This window comes from Anser cygnoides, chromosome 1 (assembly GCF_040182565.1).
Source record: "Anser cygnoides isolate HZ-2024a breed goose chromosome 1, Taihu_goose_T2T_genome, whole genome shotgun sequence".
NCBI classification, from domain to species: Eukaryota; Metazoa; Chordata; class Aves; order Anseriformes; family Anatidae; genus Anser; species Anser cygnoides.
Genome location: NC_089873.1, coordinates 17,330,088 through 17,354,005, shown reverse-complemented (window position 1 = coordinate 17,354,005; position 23,918 = coordinate 17,330,088). Strand labels below are relative to the sequence as shown.

The 23,918-nt window shown below is 34.7% G+C and overlaps 1 protein-coding gene across 1 annotated transcript in view; it reads right to left on the bottom strand.

Annotated features, from left to right (window-relative positions):
- The window catches only part of TBC1D22A (TBC1 domain family member 22A), a 174,591-nt gene that overhangs the window by 18,961 nt on the left and 131,712 nt on the right, over window positions 1–23,918 (bottom strand). Inside the window, exon 12 of the mRNA XM_048068471.2 lies at window positions 23,659–23,754. Coding sequence (XP_047924428.2) covers window positions 23,659–23,754 — 96 coding nt within the window. The remainder of the gene's footprint in view (window positions 1–23,658; window positions 23,755–23,918) is intronic.

Sequence of the window (23,918 nt, the reverse complement as noted above, 5' to 3'; positions counted from 1 at the left end):
ACAGGTTTTCTCAACATACAAGAACACCAACAAAAGCACCAACCTCCTGTCCATTTCTTGATGCTTTATGATAAAAATACATCAAAATGCATTTCATTTGTAAGTCTTAGAAGAAATGATGCATGAGGGAGAGAGAAGTTCCAGAAGAGCTTCAACAGTCAACCAGACTGAAACATTAATTCAATTAACACATAATTCAATTCTATACTATAAGCTAGATAATAAAAAAATGCTAAGGCAGTACAAATACTATGCAAGAAATATGATTAAGATCTATGCTTAAGACATCTTTCAACCTCTCAGTAGGGACAACAACAAACCCAAACCAAGATTAATCTTACTATATCATACAATACCTCACATACATTTATCAAGCTCTTTACCTCCTGTTATTTTATGTAGAAGGTACTCCCAAACCTCACTTTATCTAATGGTTCATAAATCAAAGCGGAACAATTTATGTCCTTTTGATCTGTCAACAAAATTACATTACAACTTAAATCTTTATGCCCCATTATAAAGCAGCCCATATGCACTCTAAAAGAGTAATCATACCGCCTCTCAGGCTTTGTTTTACAAGCTTAACAAATATTCTTTTAATACTCTGCCACAACAAGTTTTTCATTTCCCAGTCTACTGTTGTTGTGATTAAACATAATTCTGAAGAGATTACATAAACACCAAACACATAATTCTCATGCCAGTCCCAGAGAGTAGGAATTTTTAAAAAGCATATAGACAAAGACTAATTATGGGGATCTTGGAAAAATAATAGTTCTAAATGGAGTTCATCAAAGCCCTAAGGTAACTACAAATATCCTAGAGCCCTGGAATTTAAGACAATTAAAATATTAACACATTTTATTTTTATAATTTTTACAAGACTTTCTTACATATCACTATGCTCATTAAAAAAAAAAAAACAACTTTAATTTCAGCTTTAGGCAACCAGAATTTGAGATCAAATTTCAATATAAGATAATGAACGTCTCAACTTTCATGGAACATAGACGTTTGCAAACCAACAGTTGAATGCAGAATATATTCTTTGCTTATCTACAAAGGAACAGCCTCCAGACACAAACATGAGAAAATAACTGAATATTTTTTCAGTACTGCATGTGACAACAGGCCAAGTTAATATTTTCCTACTGCTGACTTCTAAGATTTCCAAAATTAAAGTCTTAAAAGCACTTAGCCTTTTTTTTTTTTAATTATTTTTTGGTAACTTTAGCCCACACATGGAAGGAAATAATGAAGTTTACCCTCTAAAACTTTACAAAAACCTGTACCTTTAAAGCAGTGGCCCCTTATCACGGTATCGATAACCAACAGAACAGTTTTGCAGAGGAGGCACTCTGGCAATTGCAAAGCAGCTTTAGACCTTTCATCAAAAATCAAACAAGTCAAAATCCCAAATTTTCCACCATATAAAGACAAATCTTAGTAAAAACATGGAAAATCAATATGGAAAGAGGAATACAGTTTTCATAACGTGCATTTTAGCATGTGACAGGCACTAGTGTTATATAAACTGATTTTTAATAATAGTTTGCACTATTTCTCTAGTTTGTCAAGCCCATGTGGTTTGGTAAAAATTGAAATCACATTAGGAAAAGGCATATGGCCTTACTTATTTAGAGAAAAGCCTTGAAAAATAGGTCTGAATACCTAAAGATTCAAAACTACACACACAAAAAAATGGTTTTAAGGAAAATATTATATTCAAATTGATTTCCTTTGGAGAACTGGGCTTTTGACAGAATTAAATCTTTTACAAAACCATACCTTGTGCATAAAACGTCATTTTGTTTGAATAAATGAACAAAACCAAAAGGTCATTAAGGGTTTGACCAAAGCAGCAATAACATTTCTAATAGAAAAATACTTCAGTGGTGTATTATGTGATATACTGTAAGTGTTTGATGGGCTGGTTTACTCATCTGTTCCTCAGAAGGCAGACGAGAGGAGGAATTTCTGTATTTATCACAATAATCTCCAAGAGAGGAAACTATAACACAGCTTGGAAGATGTGGCCTTTTCTCAGGCAGCAGAATAAAGACATCAGCTACATGAAATATAACTTTCAGAGGTATATTACCGGCGCCAATTTCAGTTTACTTTAATAGGTTTGCCTGTGAGCTGGCAATTCAGAGGCAGCTACGTGCCATGTTCTGTCATTTTTTGTCAGGGGTGGCAATCTTTCATAAAGGATGTGGGAGAGAACAGCTACTAAGGATTTCAGATGTCCCTGTTTAATATGTTGTCCTATGAAGATCAACACCAGAAATTAAACATGTGTGTATGAACTGTGATAAAAAAAAATAACACAAAGCTTTGGTGAATAGCTACCCAAGGGCAGAAGGCAAACGCTGCAATTCACTCAGCTAAGAGCAAGCAAATGCTACTGTACAAAAAATAAATTAGGATGGGGTAAAATAGAGCTCCTCCTGAACTGCAAAGTGATTTCTAATGGAAAAAAAAAAACAACACATACTATATAAAGCAAATGTGTAAAGATCTTCCTTTTTGTGGCAGCTGAAAGAGCTAACTAGGAGGCTATGATGACAATAGTAAATGTGCTATAATGGCACTTCTGGAAGAATTCTAAATCCAATTTGTTTACAAGTAGATGACAAAACAACAGGCATTTTAATTCTTGTTATTTTTACTGTCTTGCTGCTGCAATAAGGCAATGTTGTTGTAAGACAGCAAAATCTACATGCACCACCATTTAGGAAACCATAGAAGAAAACAGAGGAGTGAAAGAAATAAAATTAATCCTCCTCCATCTGCTTGTCTCAAAGAAAGTCATATGTCACTTCATCCTATTATTCAGCTCATACTCCAAAAGCTTTTAGTTTCTCTTTGTTCTCTTATCAGTAGTTTTGATTGAGTTTGGTAGTCAAGTGTACAGGCTCCTGTGATTTTAGTCTTCTCCAGGGTTACATGCTGATAAGGCCGATAATTGACATTGTTATGCAGCAGTTTCTGCTGAAGAAAGAAAACATGGGAAGAAAACAGTTTTCTTTGTAGAGAGATGTCTCCAGTGACAGCTGTGAATTACTAACTAAATGGAAGTCCTGCCAGTGCATTTAGTTTAGCAGGTCACCTAAATTACTCAGGAAGAACAGTTTTTCTTTGTTCATGAAAATGCTTTTTATATTGAAATGGAGAAAACACAGAGATTCCTTTGTGGTCATTTACTGAAAATAAATAAAAACATTGGTTGATGAGAGAAAAATACCTTACATTAATCGGAAAGTGCTTTTTCTTGAAACTTACAGGCCAATAAAATCAGATTTTCATTGCGTGGAAGATTTGATTTAAAACATTGATAGCAACAGAATCTCTGTAAAACACAAGCCATAAAGCAAGGCTTACAAGAAATCTCTCCGGATTATACGCACCTGGTATCAGATTCTGTCTTTCTTTTTAGCAGCAGCGAGACCAAACAGAGCTCTTGAAAACATACTCAGATCAGAGGGGACCCAAATATTGCCAGGTCATCCTACCAGCCTGCAAAAGGCATTGTCAGACCTGCATGGGGTTTGGTCTCAGGATCCTTAGAGCTGTAAAGCTCTGAGCAGAAAACATAAACAGATATTTGCTCTAATATAGGCTTCCAAGATAAGGAGATACACAAGATAAATGCAGTGATTACTCAGCAACTACTGGTGCCTTTTTAACCCAAACAGTGCTTTTTTCCTGCCAATTAGGCTTTATACATATTCAGAGTTTTAGATGTATTTTGCACTGGCAATGTGGTTCCAACAGAGTACATTTAGTAAAGATAACTAAAAATTGTGTGATCTCTGACTATCAAAATATTTAAGAGGTGTGCGAAGACAAAAATATTATATATGTTCTAAAAATGATGGCTGTCACTTCAAAATTGTACTCTAAGGCCAATTCATTGCCTAATTGTTTCAACAATTTTAAGTACTCCAGATGTTGTCTACATCTATACATGATAGCAATCATATATGTTAGTGGGAACGCTATTTGCCGGATACAAACCAGAAATTTTGAGCTGGCTACTAGAGTCAGAGATGTTAAAGCCAGAAAAGATCATTACTTATCTTGGTCTGACCTCTTGTGTAGATAATAGGAACTAAACCTAAACCTGTTTTCTTTCAGGAAAAAACAGTGATTTGACATCCCTAAAAGATACAGAAATTCATGACTTATTTTGTTTGTGTGTTAGGATAGTTTTTCTATTAAATTTCTAATACATTTATCAATTAATCTATTGTGTTTTTTTTCAACAAATTAAAAATTTCAAGCCATTCAGTCATCATTCTGAGCCCTCTCTAAGTCTTTGTGTTCAAACATCAGAACCGGATGCAATATTAACATAAAGGAAACAAGCTTTATGTTCATTAATTTAAGGAGACTATTACACCCATGTGCCACAGCATCATTCTGGGAGCTCATATTCTGATAGCTGTCACCAATGGATCTTTTCAGAAGCCATGCAAGAAAGTCTCTCACTCCAGAGACATGACCTATTCTGTTTATTCTATATTTGCAAAATTCTTCATTTAACTATATCAAAATACAGCTTGCCTAAAGAGGTTGATTGGACAAATGATTCAAGTTTCGTTTATCTAACTATTCTGTCCTCCCGTCTTGGTCAGAGAACGTCATCCACAGATTTTTATTGTCAGTTCTTTTATAGATACTTTCAAACATCAGTGGAAATGCTGAATAGCATTATGCCAATTACTGACTCCCACAGAAGCTCACTAGGCAAGCCTTCCCTTGAACAGGATTAACTAAAAAAAATTTATTTAGTCCTCCAGTTAGTTTCATTTTTACTGTTAAATACTATTTAAAAGTCCAAAAAATATAGACCACAGTAAGAAATCATTATCTTGCACATTTACATCTATCAATCAAATACATAATATCATCAAGGAATAAAATCCAGTTTCATTGCCTTGTCTTATCTAAAGTAGATTCACTTTTCAGGATTAAAGAGAAATGAAGCTCTAGGACAGAAATGATGGTGGGGAAAAAAGTTTCAGATGTACTTCTTAACTGATAGAAAGAAAATTGGGTAAGTAACTAGGTAAGTAATAATAATTTAAAAATACTTGCTGATAGAAAGTAAAAGTATTAAATACTTATAATTAATACGGTATCTTTATTATCTTCAGGAACATAACCATATTATTTTCTTCCCACATAGTCTTCTGAGACAGAAAAATAAAAACTGCCAGAAATAGAGCAAACTTGCATGTTACATGCTTGCTGTTAAAATCCATGAAAGAAAATAAAGATAAAGCTATATTTTGCAGACAATATTGATGTATTTTTTATTATTGTTAGACGGGGTCATAAGAAAACCACAGGCTCTTTACAGCATTATCCCCTGACACTTTGGAGCTTCCCTACTTACAGTCTTTCTGAAAATTAGGAAAAGCCTTTGGATAGCATTCTCAAGTGTACAACAATGCTTACCCTTTAATAGAGCGAACTCAACACTAAGAGTTCCGATAAGCTACAACAGAGAGCTACATTAACAAAAAGCAATTTAGTATTTGAAATCCTGACAGAAGCAAGAATAAATATATTGGACTATCCAAATAGCTTTAGAAAAGTATAAAACAATTTTAGCTGAAGTGGATTTCTTTTTGAAAAGTAAAGAAAAAAGGTAAGAAAATGTCAGATTCTTTCATTACAGTTTCACATCCATGACCTAGGCTGTATCACATATTGGTAAGTGACCATACTCCCACGAGGGAACTGGTAACACGCTCAGCAAGGCTGAAATAGGAGGAGACAGCATCCTTGCAGCACCAGTGAAGCATGAATTCAGCCTGCTCATGAAGACTGGAAGCACTCCAGCCCTAATGCCGCCTCATTTACATTCTGACATTCTGTTGAGATAGCAAAGGTGCAGTACAGATTTGGAAAGCCACAACAGTCCACTGCTGATTCATGCTGTTAAATCATGCTGTTATTACATTATATTTATGCTGCTCTCACACTACTTTATGATGGGAGACTTCATTACGGTCAGAGCCAGAGCAGATGATGAACTACTTGTCAAGAAGAAACAACACTCGCTTCCCTGCATTAAAACACCTAAAGTTTATACTTTAAATTAATTCTAGTGCTAAAGAAACGTTACAAGTTTCAGATACAGTCGCACACAACTCTATCTCAATGATCATATGAACATACGGGCATGTTCTGCCAAACGAAAGCTTTAGCTGTTAATCACATGAGGACAGTATTTAAGTTGAGCCTATAATGGAGTTCTTCTTTTTCTTTAGATCCAAAGAGTCTATATTTAGCTGTGTTCTTTATATCTTCAGGAGTTCTGTGGTTTGGGTTTCTCTAGTGCTTCTTACTGTGCCTCTTCAGCAACACTATTCAGCAACTCCAATCAAATGGTTTGAAAAAGACTGGTAGGAACCCGGGCAGCAGGAAAAGAATCACTCCATTTTATAACGTCACTCTCGGGACTACTGACAAGGGCCTTTCTCATTTACTAAGGGAACCCAAAAAAAACCACAAAAGAAGATAAATGAAGATTTTATCTGCAAAGCCAGAACTTTGAAGGCTCTAGATTTTAGTAATGGATCTGATGTCAAATGGGTGGACAGAACATTTCCAAAGAGAACAGTTCTATTAATCAAACCGTGCTACCTCTGCATCTTCACAGACAGACAAAACACTTCGGATAGAGATGATACATCATTCCAAAAAAAAAAAAAAAAGGAAAAAAATTGTTACAAGTATAAAGCATTTCGAAACTCGCACGTCTTAATATAGTACCTAATTTTATTCCTAGCAAAGTATCAAAATCCTTGACTTGCGTATATTAATACTTTTAATTCAGGGCTAAGAAAGAAGACATATAAAAACTCACCAGAGCATCTTTTGCAGAAATCACTGTGTGCAGTTGAGACACATAGCTACAGCTACTTTTAGCTACTCTTCTAACTGCAGCTGCTCTTTCAATGGCTTTGACAATTACACTGTCCCTTCTGCCCTGTCCCTCCCTGCATCCAGGGTAAAAATTTTCTTATCACACTATAAAAACTTATTGTAAGATTTCGTGTAAGCTTCCAGAAATATTTCCAATAAACACAGTGAATACAGCAGTAATATCGAACACTTTGTCATAGGGCCACTGTTTTTATGCAAAACAGTCTGAGACCTGAATCCTTTACGTAGATATAAGTGTGAAAATTATGTATTATTGTAAATCCTACATTTGCACTAAATTTTATCATTTCAGTTAAAGGATTGTGCAGTTAACTAGCTAGCAGGAAATTCTTCTAAATTCATGATGTGAATTAGTAACCTAATTAAGAGGTAGAAGACACATTGTATTCAGTGCAAAGTCCTACTAATATCTGTGGAAAACCTTATTCTATTAAGTAGGTTTTTAGAAGAATAAGAGGTGTCAGTAATGAGAAGGCAGAGAATTCAACTGAATTCATGGACTAAAAAGATGAACTTTTCCCTCCTCTTCTGTCAAAGTAATGACTGAGCAAGTACCACCCTCTGAATACAAAGATGCCTTAACATATGATCACCTTTCAAAAGGTGATCTTTTAAGATCTTTTAAGATTTTTAAGACTTTTTAAGACTTCTAAGATTTGCCCACAAAAATATCACAAATGAGAATAAGAAATAACAGCTCAGATCTCACTTTCCAGTTTCTCCTCATTCCAACCACTGCACATTATCGTGTACTGACCACCTTAAGAAGCTTTCTATCAAAACCTTTAATTTGAATTTCTTTGAATTTGAATTTTGATCAAATCTTCAAATAAATTTAGTTGTTTCATCATAGAGGATAATTTTGAATACTGAATTTCTTTCACTGAATGTCTGGCTATTAGGGACTGTGAAATAAACTGGGAATTTTTCCAGGCTGCTTAAATTCGTGATATTCATTAACACATTTTTAGATCAATTCATTTTTCCTTAAGTTAAATATATATTTATTCTGAGTCTAATTTGCTCCCCTTTAAGTCTTTAGAACTGGGTGTTATAGAATAAACATAAAAACACCTTCTAATTTCATGCTGCTAGCGTTAGTCATTTTTTCTTGGCCAACCTTCTCAATTCAGTTGATATTCACCACATCACTTTCAGCTGAATTAGTTTCAATAAAATTTGTTGACACACTGATAGTCTGGCATTACTCTTCTAAACAAAATGTCTACACAACCATGTAGACACTTTTGTCCTAAGGCTGTTTGCTACAACAAGTACTTTTACTGAAGGCAAAGTATGATAAGTCTGCAATTAACACAAACTCGGTGTATACTCTGAGAAAGAAATATTTATGATGAAATCATTCAAGACACAACACAACTGTATTGTAGTAAAAATGAAGTCTTGGCTGATAAAAACATTCATTTTTAACTTGCAAGAATGAAAAAAAAACTTCCTGTTCCAAAAAGTGTACTGTTCTCTTAAGTGGGTAATAATTCAAACATCGTGGAAAATTATGTGAAACAGCACAGATTCTGTGCTGTTTCAATGCACTAATTATAGTTGGAAGATACGTAGATGAAAATATTAAAAACTACATTTTTTTTTTTTTTTTTTTTACCAAACGGATAGCATCTACAGCATTTTCTGATTTGGATTACTTTCTTCTTCCTATTTTATTTATTTATTTATTTAAGCATGAAATGAGATTTCATACCTTTGTAGTTTTGCCAATCCTAACATTTCGGGTTGTAATTTAATTTTATGTTTGTAGAAAGTCTTATCTGGTTTGGTACCCACTTAAGATACACTAAGAACAGCACATCCAGAATGCAGTAACTAGCAGTTTTTAAAAACAAGGATGATTCCAAAAATATGGATGTAAAAACCTCAACTCAGCTTTTTTGTTGCCTGTATCTTATTATGCACCATTAACGATGACATGCGGTAGTCTCAACTTCAGAATAGAAAGACATCCTTGACATTCTTTACCTTGACATTGTGGTAAAACGCTGTGCAAATTATGCTTCAATTACTCTGCATATTTGCAAAACATTTTTGGATTTAAACCTATTTGCTGAACTTATTTTTATGGATTCTTAATATGCCCAAGTGAATATGCTTTGAGAAGAAGTATGATTATATTTCTATAACAACAGTGTGTGTCTGGATCCCTGAGGTCCTGCTCGAAATATTCAGAAAGCTATGCATTTTTCTCTCTGTGTACAATTTAATTCTTAGACAGCAGCATTTACTAAAAATGGTGAGTTGAATTTGTCAAATAATTCAGCTGAAGTCAAAACTGAATTATTATTCTGTTTCACTTAAAACCATCCAAAGACCCAGAGGACTATCAAGCAACTACTTTATGGATGAGTGAACAAAACCAAGTCCTTATTCTTGCATCTTTCCCAAAGACTTATTATATTCTTCACATCCATTGTATTTTATGTATATACTTTTCAAATCATTTTTTCCCAGAATAAGTGAAATAGAATTCTATTTTGATTATGACATACAACATGATTTTTAGATGCAATCAGAACTACTTAACCATTCCAGCATCTCAATTAAATGCAACTATGAAACTCTGCTGAAAACAATGTAAAGAGTTTAGCAAAAGTTATTCAAATAAACTTACTGACACAATGACTACATTTGTTACAGACTGTCAAGTGTCCTCTCTTCTTGAAAGGCCTTTTTCCTCCTTGTGGGTGATACTCTTATAAAGGGTTGGAAATAAAAAATAGTTTCCCACCAACTTGACTTGATTAAGCTATTGATTTATGAGTTCTAGTACAGTATTACATTTTCCTAATTTTGGATTAATGGTACTGTTTGCACACTAGTAGCATAAATAATGTGTTTTTCTGAACACTACAGATTTGCTAAAGCGTTTCTCTATGTTCTGTAGGGGAACACAACAAAACTGTGAATCCTCCCTATCTTGGAAATAACATCATTAGATTTTTATTTAAACCTACCCACACTCTGTGCAATATCCTGATAACGTGGAGAAACTTAAAATATACATGGCAACCGTCAGTTGTAGCAGTAAGTATACAGTTCTCTTTTTTAAGAAAAAAAAAAAAAACAAAAAAAACAATGAAACATGTAACCCACTTTCAAAACAGCACTCGAATTATTTTCTGATCTGAAATGGTTAAATGACAATAAGATACTTCCAATGCTTATTACATTTGTAAAATAATACAGGACTTCATGTTACTTTTTGTAATCACTTGTGTCTTCTATTGAGAAGCATAACTCAGCAAAGTTTAATATAAAATATAAGTACTAAGACAGAAACATACAGTGTTTTTCACTATTAAATACCATCAACTAACTGGAGAAATCACTTTATTTGCTTGTTGTAAGTCCAGTGAATGTTACTTATATGATTTCTGCTTTGTAGTTTACTCCAACAACAACACAACAGCACCCTACAAAATCCGGCATTGGTTAACCACCAAAACATTCTACCCTTTCTAGAATTTCAGAATATACATCCTTGGAAAAAAAAAAAAAAAAAAGAAGTCCAAGTACTGCTCTTCTCTTCAGGCAACTGTTGTTACGAATCATTAAATAGCTTATGCCTGAACACTTTAGGAACTCATCAGAATATATGGACCCAAAAACTACAGTCTCTGAAATAGTGTTCCTAAAGAAACCTCCTTTAAAGCAACAGTGATTAGACTCCATTCAGTCCAGGTCAGTCTCATTTACTCCATAAATTGCATTTTTCTTGCTGGGCCTATTTATTGTCTCATTTCATTCTGCAAGGACAACCTTGGACAAAAACCATCAAGTAAGGGACATAAAATCACATTAAACATTTTTCTGCAATTAAAATAACAGCATTAATGAAAATAAATAGAGAAAAAACACTTAATCTGGTACAAATTTCATTAAGCAATTTCCATTAAAAAATTCAGAATGAATTCCTGGGGCAAATAGGAAAACCTGACCAATGGCACTGCGAGGTTAATGGGATCAATCTAATCACATAAAACTACAAAAGTTTCAGGGAAAATAATGAAATAAAGATTTTGGTAAGCTGCTGAACTTTGCAGATATGTAACACTAGGTAGTCAACTTTACAACTTTAAAGTGTTAGGATCCTACGATTTTTACAGCACCCAATCTGAGAAAGAATTTTATTGGTATGGTTCCACATTCAGGTAAGTCTCCACTTTTCTTTTTTTTTTTAATCTACCCTTCCTCGTTATTAGTCACTACAGAAAATGATTAATAAAATGAATCGTAATAGTTCAAAATAAATAATCAAAATGTATTACATCTGCAATTGTCAAGAGTATACAGAATGCATAGTATGATTTTACGGAATAAATGTAAATAAAATAAAAATGCACTCAAAATCTCTAGGGTTTATTCAGATATTACTAATTACTAAATAGAAGTTAAAAATAACATGTCCAGGAATAGAAATTAGGCATCTTATTGTTAGTTCATTTGAAATCATTTACCCCTTACTATCGTATGGATATGTCTTTCACCAAAAACATGTTGTATTATAAGTTAAAATACTAAAATCCTTCAATCCAAAAACAATAAATGAAAAAAAAAAAAGGCTAGAGCTGAAAAAGAATTCTGTTTTTACTGGGCTTGAGCACAACATGTATCATACACTAATGATTTCAAGGAGACTAACATAATAAAGATTTCAAGGAGACTGACATAATAAAGATTTTCCCCAAGCTTTCTTTTCCTTTCTTCAGAGGAACCTGCAGTGTTCACCCCACAAATGTTCCCAACACGATGGTCCAAGGTTTTCACTTTGTTGCACACAACAGGCTTGGGACTATGTCTTAGCTGAGTAACTTCTGCCCCTGAAGAGGGAATGCATGCTGAAAATGCATGACCAATCTTGTCGTTCCCTTCAAAACCTTCAGAATTTAAAGGCAACATCCTTCAAGCAATACAAATTGCATAAACACTGTGCTCCACAGCTTTTCTCCACACAACAGCAAGTTTTACAAGTGGAATTACATTTACTACCTCCTTCTCTCTATTCAGCAGCCTTCACTGGATTTGCTCCTGAGTGCTTAAGGGCTTCCCTCCCTCCTCCTTAACTGACCTCCTGACAGCAGGAATTAAAACTCTGGCTTCTGGTAGTGCCATAATCTTTTAGAATTAATAGAGTGAAATAAATATTTGCAGAGCGTAGGGTGCGATCACAAGTGGCTGTTCACCCATGTACTTCCACTGACTGGAAATGTAATTTAAACTTACTTTATTTCTAATTTAGACCTGGCTCATAGGACTGGCTTTATTTCATTAAACCTTAAGCCTAACTACATAATGTACGCAAATTTCAATCTAACAGATCCCTCTAACATAATCATCTACATGTACGTATCTACATGTAATACATGTACTGAACTATGAACCTGGCTAACATTTTTCTTTTCTGTTACTTAGAAGATTAATATTTGAAAAACAAGGAAGACAAATATTAGCTAATGTAGCATAGAATTGAATTAGCAAATACAAGTGACTGCTAATTTTGTCACATACTTGCTTTGTTCTTTTTTGAAGAACGCTGAAAAACCTCAGAGGTACAACTCAGCCCTACTAATACACGGCATTACAACCTCAGCTGTCAATTACACTGAAGCTGTTATCAAAGATTTTGTTCTGCATGAAGGAAGGGGTAGAAGTTAATGAATTGTTGTATGTTGCGCAAGAAATCCAGGCATGAAAGTGCACTTTCAGTGCTGGAACTTTTTAATTTGATCATTCATCTGCAGTACCAGCATAATCCCTGACTATCACAAAAGCAAACTATTCAAGTAGTAACTTACTTCAAACTAACTGAAGAAAAGCACTTTCCAAATGCAATTTTTCAAGTGGCATGCACACTTATGTGGAGAAAAGAAACGACCAAGTATTCAGGATTACAAATGACTATACCTTCTTAGATTTTTCTTAGTAGTAAAAAAATGTAGAAGCATTACACAGTCACGCGCACGTACAAATGATTTACTTTCCTGTATGTTCAGCAAATTTTCACAAATTACTGCATTCCATGTTAATCATTGTGGGAAAACTGTTATTTCTGTATCATCTCAAAGAGATGCATTAGCTTGTTATACACCATTTTAAACAATCTATTAGCAATAAAAAAAGCTAATTAAGAAAAATAATGGTGTCAAAATATGTCTCTAAATTGCTCTGACGAGTGACATAAGATCTCTTAAGATTCTTGCTTTTCACACGTACTCCCAAGCTATTTGCAAGAAGAGGCAGCTGGATGTCACTGGAAAACAATTCTCTATATTCTTACCTCTTACACATTTACTGTAGAAGCAGCCCCTGCAGCTTTTACAGCAGTGCACCTTGTTCCCTTTCAGATGTTCTCAACTAATGTGCCAGGGAAGAAGACACTTGTTACTTGTTCCTGCACCTTGATTTTCAGATTTGTCAAACTCCTGAGTAATAACTGACTTGTTAAAAGCTGTATGCCTTGAAAATATGCTTAAAACAGTTTAGGGTAAAAATGAGAACAAAGTCACTAAATTAGAGCACTCAAAGAGTACTTATAAAAGATGACAAAAATTAAGAAAAGTGTATGTATTCTACTTATATCAATATAAAAACCTGAAGAAACCCTTATCCTGTTTCTCATCAGCCTTTCACCTTTCTGTTTTTCATGCTGCATTCCCAAGAAGTCCTACTGATGCAGTATGCCAGTTTTGTAGAACTAATCTCCTTCTACAGTGATTCTGAAAACTTTCTGTTTCAGCAATCCTACTTCATTATAAACGAAAAAAAAATTAAACACTCTAGAGTGGAAGATGGGTCTGTTAAAAACTAGACAGATCTCCTAAGGCAAGTCGTGGCAGCAGCAGGCAGTTAAATCTGCTTCCCAAGGACTTCCTCTCTTTTTGCTCAATTGCTTTGGAGAGATCAAGGCTGAGTTTCCACTGACCCCTGTGATTTATCTGGTATTATTAGACTAGTTCATAGCTCAGAGTAACTTCTCTGTTTCAGCAGCAAATATATATATTTAAGCTACCAGCAGTTCAATATAATTGCACTATAACTTGTAATTTTACTATTTACAACCTCTGAAAAAAAGAAATTAAACAGTAACTATGACTTCTGGGAAGGTAACTAGGTGGAGAGAAGGCAAAAGAAACAGGTGTGCAGATTTCATATTCAGATACAGAATACAAAACATCTTACTGGAGACAAGTTATGTATCAGTTCTAAAAAGTCAGATGACTAACACATTATTACCACGAACTCTTGGCTCGAGAATTCAAAGTGTTCAACTCAAGCAGAAGAAAGAACAAGAGATGAATTTAAGTGTAAAAATACACATTGCTAGTTGAATGAAATACAAATCAGAAGTGATTTTTTTGCAGATTTGTATTGTCAGCTTTGCATATACAGTCATGCTTTTCAGGACAAACTATAAATATAATAGGAAAAATATGCCTACAGCCTCATCAAAAGAAAAAAGGTCACAGAAAGCCACACTGAAGCCTCAGAGATAAGAAAGGGTAGTGTTAGGAGTTTTATTTCCTTTTTTCATGCTTCTTAAACCATTTTTAGTGTACTATATAAACTGGTCAAATTTCCAGCTAGTTCCTAGACAAAGGACAAGTCCTCCTCCTGGTACGATACAAGCAACACTAGTTTCATGAAGGTAAAAGAAGGATTATATAGTCTATTCCTTATATTTAAAATCAATATTAAATTTTGCAATAATAATTTATATGGGACTGAAGTTGTATTTCTACGACTGTAAGATAAAATGTCTCCTGCATTTGATTTAAAATATGCTCGAGTGTGGAGATTAAGTCAAGATATTTATGACCATCAAAATATGCACAAGCTTTTAAGTAAGTTGAGTAGGCTTCTTAACAGAGCAGCTAAAATGGAACTGTGATGGCTGAAGTCGGGACCAAAAGGTGCCTGGCGTTTGGTCCCCTTACAAGAGTGCATTTAGATACAATTTTTACCATGCTCCTAGCTGATTAAGCTCTTTGCATACACAGTAATAAATAATGTCAGTAATTAATTATTGCAGGTTGGCTGCTCTGAATGTAAATGATGTAACACTGCTAACTCCCAGCCATCTCCTACCGATACTCAACTCCAGGTTGCTAGCTACAGCATTCCAAGTCTAAAACTGCAGAGCTTCCAGCTTCTTGTGATACGTGATGATATACTGAATATCTTCCAAAAGTGCTCACAGCAGGGAATAAAACCACAGCAATATTACAAGTCAGGCTCCTTAAGATTAGAAGTATTTCCATGCTCACAGTCTTTACCTCTTCCCAGCTTTGGAGACAGTCACAGAAAAGGCCCAGTTAGCTTCCATGCACAGAGGGGGAGCTAAAGGAGGGCACAGGATCCAGGACTACAAAACCATCTTATCTTGTAGCTTACAAAGAAGAGGGGTAAACACTCCTCTGTTCCAAAAACAACTCCGTTCAGAATGCTGGGCTGCTCTACAAGCGTTAAGACAGATCCCGTCAGATCTTAGCTTACCATAAGGATTTCTGCTCAGCAATTCACTCCATCTAAGTTTGACTCAAACCCAGTGCCCCCACTGGCACCAAACCATTAAGACACTTGTCCTAATGTTTGTCTTTGTGATACTGCAAAACCTAGGAGGGAGTATTCAGGTTGCACAGTCTCTGGTTCTTGGAGGTTTTCAGGACCCAACTGAATAAAGCCTGGACTAAACTCACAGCTGATGCTGCTTTGAGCTGCAAGTTGGACTTGACACCTCCTGAGATCCTTTCCAAACCGTATCTCATGACTTTATGAACTTTTCTGAACAAATGCTAAAAGAGCTCTTACAGAATAACTATAAAAGTATACACATTAATCATGCTGAAAAAGGATTAAAATGGTTTTCTCCTGACAAATGGCTGTGAGGTAAAAGTTGTATTCAAGCCGTAAAGACAAAGCTGTAAAGCTTCTCAAAGAAAAGTCTGTCTTCAAAGTAGGAGACAGGTAGAAGGGTAAGGAGCTGCTGGATACAGGGAATCAAACAGGGAACGGCACATACTTGTTTATGAATGAACAGTAGCCAGAAAAGGTTCTGGTAAAAAATCCCTAAGATAAAGATGAGCTTATCAAGCTAGAAGAGTTATTATCAACAAGCACTAACAAAAGGTGGGATCTGTGGGCTTCATTACTCTACCATGCGCTATATAACTCTGTATTTGCTACTGTCCAAATTGTATTCCAGCCACTGATAACTGTTCTTGCTGTGATTACATGAAAAACAAAAATCAGAATACTCATGGTGGAGATGTTAACTTTTCAGCAGCACAGACTATTTGCAATTAATGACTTTTGTTACCAACCATATTTCATTTCTCTCCGATCTTTTCTTCAATATCCATTATATATTGGTCAATTTTTACGATACTCAGAAGAAACTTTTTTTTTTTTTGAGAAACTTTCTACTGCAGTAGCAATGGGAACTAAATTTCTAGCATAATACACACAAGAAGCTAGCTTTAAAATATTTTTATTAGCTATGGCTCATGTCATATGAAATGGGAAGTCCTGTATTTCTGTAAAGGATAATGCAGAGAAAGTAACTGTTTAAAAATTTGTATCATAAAATAGAACAAGATCAAAAGAGACCAGAGAAAACCATAATATAGTAGTTGAGCAGGAATAGATGGTACAAAATCATGGTTCTGATATCTTACGTGTTTCTACAGAATAATAATAATATAATCACAAGGAAAGATATTCATATTAAACTTTTTAAACTAAAACCTGTTACTCATGCAGGCAGCAACATAAAATTGCACAGATTATCTTTCATAAAGGATCATGAAATAAAACTACTTGGTCATTTGACATTAGAGAACAAATGAAGAAAAAAACACATCCTAACACTAGGCGGATATTATTCAAAGACTGCAATTTGCCTTCCAGGCATCTTGTTATTCAGTCTCTTCTGTAACTAACTTCTAATCTCATTTTAAGGTGCAAAGTTACATTATGTAACTCGTGTAGCTGTAGCAAATACACACCTCTGACAAGTGTGCAGAATCAGATTTGTGTTTCTTTCTGATTTTCTTTTTCAAGGGATTTTAGCTCACATGTAAGAATCTCCTTTATTAGAAATGTTAGTTCACATAAAAAGTGCAATAAAAAATATACCTTGAATAAATTTAGCAGTCCAAATGCTGACATATGAAAGCTACAGACTCCTTTGTGATTTTATATAAAATCCGCAATATGGTGAAGAAGAAAACTGGCAGGCAAGACCAAGAACAAACTAAGGAGACAAGAGACTCATCATCTATATGTTCTCAGAAAAAGTTTATAGGAAAGGAACGTATTTTCAATAGCTCAAAATTTGTAAACAGTCTTGATTATTTCAGCTTTATTTTGAATATTAATACTAATTAAAATACAGATGTCAATTCCTCTGCAAGAAACGCAATCTTTTTTTTTTCTTTAATTTTAAAATTAAGACTGAAGTAATACAAGCCAGTAACTTTCAGCTGTCAAGGGTCTGCTCATTCTAAAAACAGAGCATTCACAGAATCACAGCATGGTTTGGGTTGGAAGGGACCTTAGAGATCATCTCATTCCAACCCCCTGCCGTGGGCAGGGACACCTCCCACCGGACCAGGCTGCCCAAAGCCCCATCCAGCCTGGCCTTGAACACCTCCAGGGATGGGGCAGCCACAGCTTCCCTGGGCAACCTGGTTCAGGGCCTCAACATCCTCTGAGTAAAGAATTTCTTCCTTAACTGTTATTCCTCTATTTCAGGGAATAACATGAAGCTTCAGAAATTTTGGAATCTACTAGGCAGAAAACAGATTACACACATGGCCAACTGCCTTCACACTCCAAAAATGCTGACCACTCTAAGAGAACAACAACAACAACAACAAACAGTAAAAGAGCAAGCTCATGTGCTAAATGTGACTTAATATTAGTATTCTTACAACAAATGGGAAGACTTGGGCTTTCTCTACTCCTATGTGAGAAGGGGGAAAACATTCAACAGTGAGCCGAGACTGAGAGCGTGGTAGGTAGCAGCGAACCTCCTCACCCTGTGCTGATTCTAATCAAAAGCCCATTGAACAGAGAAAGAAAGATTTAACAAACTGAAGAGGCTGAGAGGGCTTACTGCATCAGTAAGCTGAAGACACCCTGTATGTCTTTCATTCAAACGCAGGCACCGTGAAATACTTCACTAATCTCTGAGATGGGCATCCATCTTAAACTTACGCAAAAACTAAGATTCAATTTAGGAATAACTCTGATCACAACTTTGGAAAGCATAAACTTTTTCATAAGTAATAATAATAATAAACTGGATTTCCTTAAAACCTTATTGGTCATATGAGGTAGGAAGACGGTGGTTCATCTTTCACCATTTGAGCTAACATTAGCTTGTAATACTTCACTACAAGAAAAAATTTGAAAAAGTCAAGAGCATTTTTCAGCATTTTACTGAAATAGACAATTGTGCACACATTCATTTTGCTCACGAGGTCAATGAGACTGCTCACTAGCATTTACTCAGATTAAAGAATCGTTATTTTAAAGATTATATAAATCAGAAGAAAGGACAGTCACTACCCGGAAGATTTCATTACTGAAGAATGGATCAAGAGACAGAAAATTCATAGAAAAGAAGCAACAAAAAAGTAGCGAATGTGACTGTAAGTGCTATTAACAGCCTTATAGCCTACCTGGCAAATCTGTTCTGGGCATCACAGAAAAACAGAACTTACATAAGGATTTCGAGAAAAGTAACAAGATCTGCATTAAGTGCTCCATTTAGCTAACGTGGTTAACATGGGAGACAGCACAAATACCTTCCTGAGAACTCAGAAGCACGTGATGAGGCAGCTGTCATCACTGGCTGATAAAGTGGCAGTCGGCATCTCAGTACAGACCATGAGATGACATGAAAGGTGTTAGTATTAGTCCATTAACGGCCTTGAAATAGAAAGCCCCTAGTTTTCCTTGGTGCCATAAAGGAAAGGAAGTTAAAGAAGGTGAACAGCAAGGAAAAATGATGGACTGAAAAATGATCTTTACAGCTTCTTTGCAGTCTGCATGAATATAAATGAAGCAAAAATGCATTTGTCAAAGCCAAAGAAAAGGACATAGTAGTAATAAAGATGTGGGTTAATGACAGCATAGGTGAAAATGTCTGCTAGATAGAAAAGCCCATATCTTAGCATCATGAAGAAAAAAAAAATCTGCAAGACAGATTGCTTACAACAACATGCTGAACACATTTTTATAGATCAGCAATGTCAACAAAACGACAGCTTACTTAAACTGAAAATTTTAACTAAATCTCTAATATCCAACAGTTAGATCGGTATCAGTCCAACCTTACAATTAGCTTATATTTAGTTTCATAACTGAACCTGGTCCCTAGTGTCTTGTTTTCTTACAAGTCCTTCAAATATCCTGTATGCAACATTAACAGAAAATATGGCTGTTGAATCTAATAATGTTTAAATTCTATATATGCTCAAAACATGCTTGAATAATTTATAACCTAACAATATTAACCATTCAGATTTCTCCCATGAATTCGGGAGAATTTTGGAATTACAGCTGTAGTTAGGAAAATGAATAACAGCAAGTCAAAGTCTAAGACATGCTGAGCAATAGAAAGGTTTTCATTATGTATTTTTAATTGCTTAAGCTTAGATAGTAGAAATTATATTAATTTCACATTTTGCATTCATGTTGCAAGCCATACTTTACCAAATTTAAAAACACTGCATTTTTATTTATATTAAACTTACTAGATTTTTTTTTAAAATCTGATACTGGTTTTAGACCAATGACTTAATATAGAACATTTATACCTCCAGCACAAATACCATAAACCAAGAATGACCTTCATATCTTGCTGTTTGATCCTACTGAATATTGCATCGGTGTAAAAATGCAAACCTAGGCCAGCATTAAAAGGTTTTCCATTTATTGTCTACCTACTGTATTCTCTGTTGTGTGAACAGAGAATATGTGAAGCAAAACCTGCTAATCTAAAGTACAATTAGAGCTACACAGCTACTCAAACTACCTAGCTGCAAGTGGATTTGTGTAGCATCCTATGTAGGTGAAGCAGACGCTGCTAGTCTTCTAGCAGACACTTCTAGTCTAGACGTGAGAACCATGAGAGAATAAAAAGTTCTAACTAAACCACCATCAGTCTTGTCAACACTACTAACCTTTGTATTAAAGACCAGCAGAAAATATTTAATATATCTATCAGAAAACATATCGGTATAGTTTCACTGCTATTAAAAATTGACATTGGGAAATTTCACAATTGTGTGTAATAATTTTTGCTCTTATTCCATAGCACTGAATTGCGTAACTCATTGCTTTACGTAGTAAAATTTAAACTTTGAATCAAAGGTTTATAGAACGGTTGTGTATACCTTTACTGGACAGGACAGAATCTAAGCAACTATAAACTCCTAGCAAAATGAAAAGTTTCAACACTTCCCCCATCAACACCAGATTCCTAAAATCAAACACCTTCACTTGGGATACTGAATTTGAAATAGTTGTCCTTCATTCCCTATTGCACTACATTTTACAGCAGTCAGACAAGAACAATTTATAAAGACATGGACAAGTAGCACGGAATAATCCATGGAAAGTCAAGAGATTCCGTTTTTCCCAAGGCAGAGATGTAGGACAACTTCTACAAATGTAGGCTCTGTTGCAAATTGTTCTACATTTACGCAAAAAAGTATCACATTTTCCTCACCTGTCTGTTGCTAAAAAATATGTTAACCTGCAAATCTCATGTTTCAAATTAGTTCTACTTTGATATCTTATACTTAACCAGCCAGACAGAAGTGAGAAAGTAACTTGCTCTCATAATAGCTTTAGTAGATTAAAATGAACACAACTTCTATCATGACTTACTTGATTATCATCTTGCACTATTCTGTTCTTTCAAATACTAAAAATATGAGACTAACATCTACACAAATTTATATGCTTCTGTTACAAGTTTATATATTCATTATTTATATATACTTATATACAAACCCTATATACATATACATAATATATGCATAATCATTTGAATATTTGGAGGCCTGAACTGCAACATTTATTTCTTCCTCTATCTACTTCCTTCAAAAAAACTTTTTTTTTTTTTTCCTTTGTTATAATAATGATTTGTTGTACACATGTAAACCAAGTACCAAGTAGAAGTTTTCAGGTTGTATCACTTCATGTTATTAGTCCAGCGAGCCTAACTCCTTTCACTGCAAAATTTCATTCTCTACTACATAACAATAACAAACAAACAAACAAAAAAAAAAAAAAAAAGAAAACCACACACATACAATTGCTGTCTGTAATAAGGAACTATTATTATGCACAGCTGAACATTTACTATATAAGCATTAATTAATTGGTTCCTATGAGGAAGAATCAACATCGCATACTTTTACTGATTGCTTAGGTTGCAGCAAGACAGATTTAAAAGAATGGAAATGAGTATCTTAAGAGCAACGATTATTTTCTGTCCTCATTCTGCCTGTAACATTACTGATAATATATTTCATCAAATAATAAGAAAAAGTATTGCATAATCAAATCATTTAAAATGGGTCTTTGATCTAAGACCTGCTCATTGTCTCATCTGGCATATCAACATATCCGGTGTTCTGGGGAAATTATTCTGACCTAAAATTCCTGTGCTTTTTCCTTCTAGGTCGAACATATATGTACAAGTAAAGTGTGAGTTTTCACAGCTAGCACTAAAGAGCCAGGCCCTCTGACTGACAATTAGTAGCCTTGCCTCAGTTACATCATATGCAGGAAAACACATAAAACACACGGTATGTGCAAGAGAAATGACTGGATGCTTGTACTGATGATTCACAATATAATTTACAGACCACAAAATTTCAGTGCAAAACGTGCTATAACTAGGACTTCTCAGTGATGTGAATTCAATGCAATCACAGTAGTCCAACAGCATATACCAAACTTTCCAATTTGCCAGTGTGGTTTAAACCCCCTACTATTACTTGAACTAGGTATTTGTAGAATAGGCAGTCGTTTACAATACTGCTGTTGCTAACGAAGCGGAAGAGCAGTGGATTTATTCTTGCCTGAGGGAAGAGAAGTATCATTTGGAGAACTGATAGCAATTTAATTTAAACATTTTAAAAGTTGATGTCACACAATAAAGAAGATGAAGCTTTTTAGTGATAATATAGGATAGTGATAAAACTACCACAGGCCTACAGAACCTCAAAATTACTAATTGCTTTTCTATGTGGTAAGCAACCTAAGGCAGTCTGATAAATGTGTTCCACTGTCTTCCTGATTTATGTACTTCATAATCAAGTTTACATAGCCTATAAAGAAATTAAACCATGAGGACATACCTGTAATTATTACATAAATGAACAAATCTGAACATACATAGGAGAACAAAGCAAATCTTCACAGTACTCCACCTTGGGATCATTATGCACTTTAAACATAGTTGTAACTTATTTGGTAGGGAGGAGAAAAATGTTAGGAACTTTGATGCAGAAAATCAATGGAAAACAAATTAATAAAGTATTAGCAGTGAACAATTATAGTTGAGCAGTATGGCTACCAACACTGAAATTATTTTTGACAAAATACTATAAATTGAGAAAATCTGACAGCACTAGCAGGTAGTATAAATTAAAGTAGTTATGTTGTGCCCTTAAGGGTTTATTTATTGCAAAGATAGGCAACGACAGTTAAAATGCTCTGAATAAATCATTTTACGAAGAAAGATAAAATAGATTGAAATGATACACAGATTCACACAATGGTTCATTTGTACAGGGCAAGAGAGTTCAGTCAGCTGTAGAGAAAATAAGCTGGTAACAGACCATTTCCCTGGGGCAGGAAATGGTGTAGGCTTTGCAGCATGGCTTGTTTACAGCCAGCCTGTAAACAGGCCTTTAATGCCTTTTAGGCACTGCATGTGCATCAGAGAGTAAAACTTAATATAAAAAAATTCTATGAAAGGGAACTGTCACCAGTTCACAAAACTAACTGAACTTCTACATGGGTACGCAAATTATTTGCCTATTCACACTATTCAAATCTGATCCCAAACAACTACCAGACATGCTCTCTGCTGGACAAAAGTAAGGCTTTGAAATGTAAGACCTGAAATAAATATAACTATAGCCCTTTTATTTACCCCTGAAAAATGGGCTCCTTATCTTAGAAGGCTGTTTGCCTAGCTTTTTTTGAAAAAAGGAACATAAACTTCTTAGAGTATTCTGCAATGTTATAGAGATGAAACTCTTAAATACTTAACTCCAGTGATGCATTTAAGGTTTTAAAAAAACCTAGTTAGCTTTTCAGAAATTTTCTTTTTGAAATACCCATGCTTTACTTATCACAGCATCTCCAGAAATCATTTCCTCTAGGTCCGTCTCAGTTTAAACAGCATTTTTTTCTCCCAGAATGAACAAGGAATAAACATCTACTGTTTCTAACCCACCACTTCAGGTTTAAGTTTTGGAAGAACTCTAACAGTCAGACACTATCAGTCCTGTTGCAACTGCTACTGTTTTGTTGTAAATTCATCGCCATGTAATGTTAGGAACCTGAATTTGATAAATTCTGACCTGTGCTTAAAAAATATCCCCAGATTTTTGTATTACAGAACTCTTTACTTACCTGAAAGTCTTTCTCTTCCAGGATCTCCTTCCTCCACCTGACAAGGAAGGCAGCACAGACATACAAGTGGAAGTGAGAAAAACCCTCTGGTTCAGACTGAAGAAAAAAAAAAAAAAACAATTAAAAAAAAAACATCAATACACAAATGATGCTTTTGATTAAGATAACATACAACCTTATTCCAACCTTAGTGTATTTTTATGACGTTCACTACTATCACAACTAGTGTTACACAATTGTCAGCTACATCTCTTTCTTTT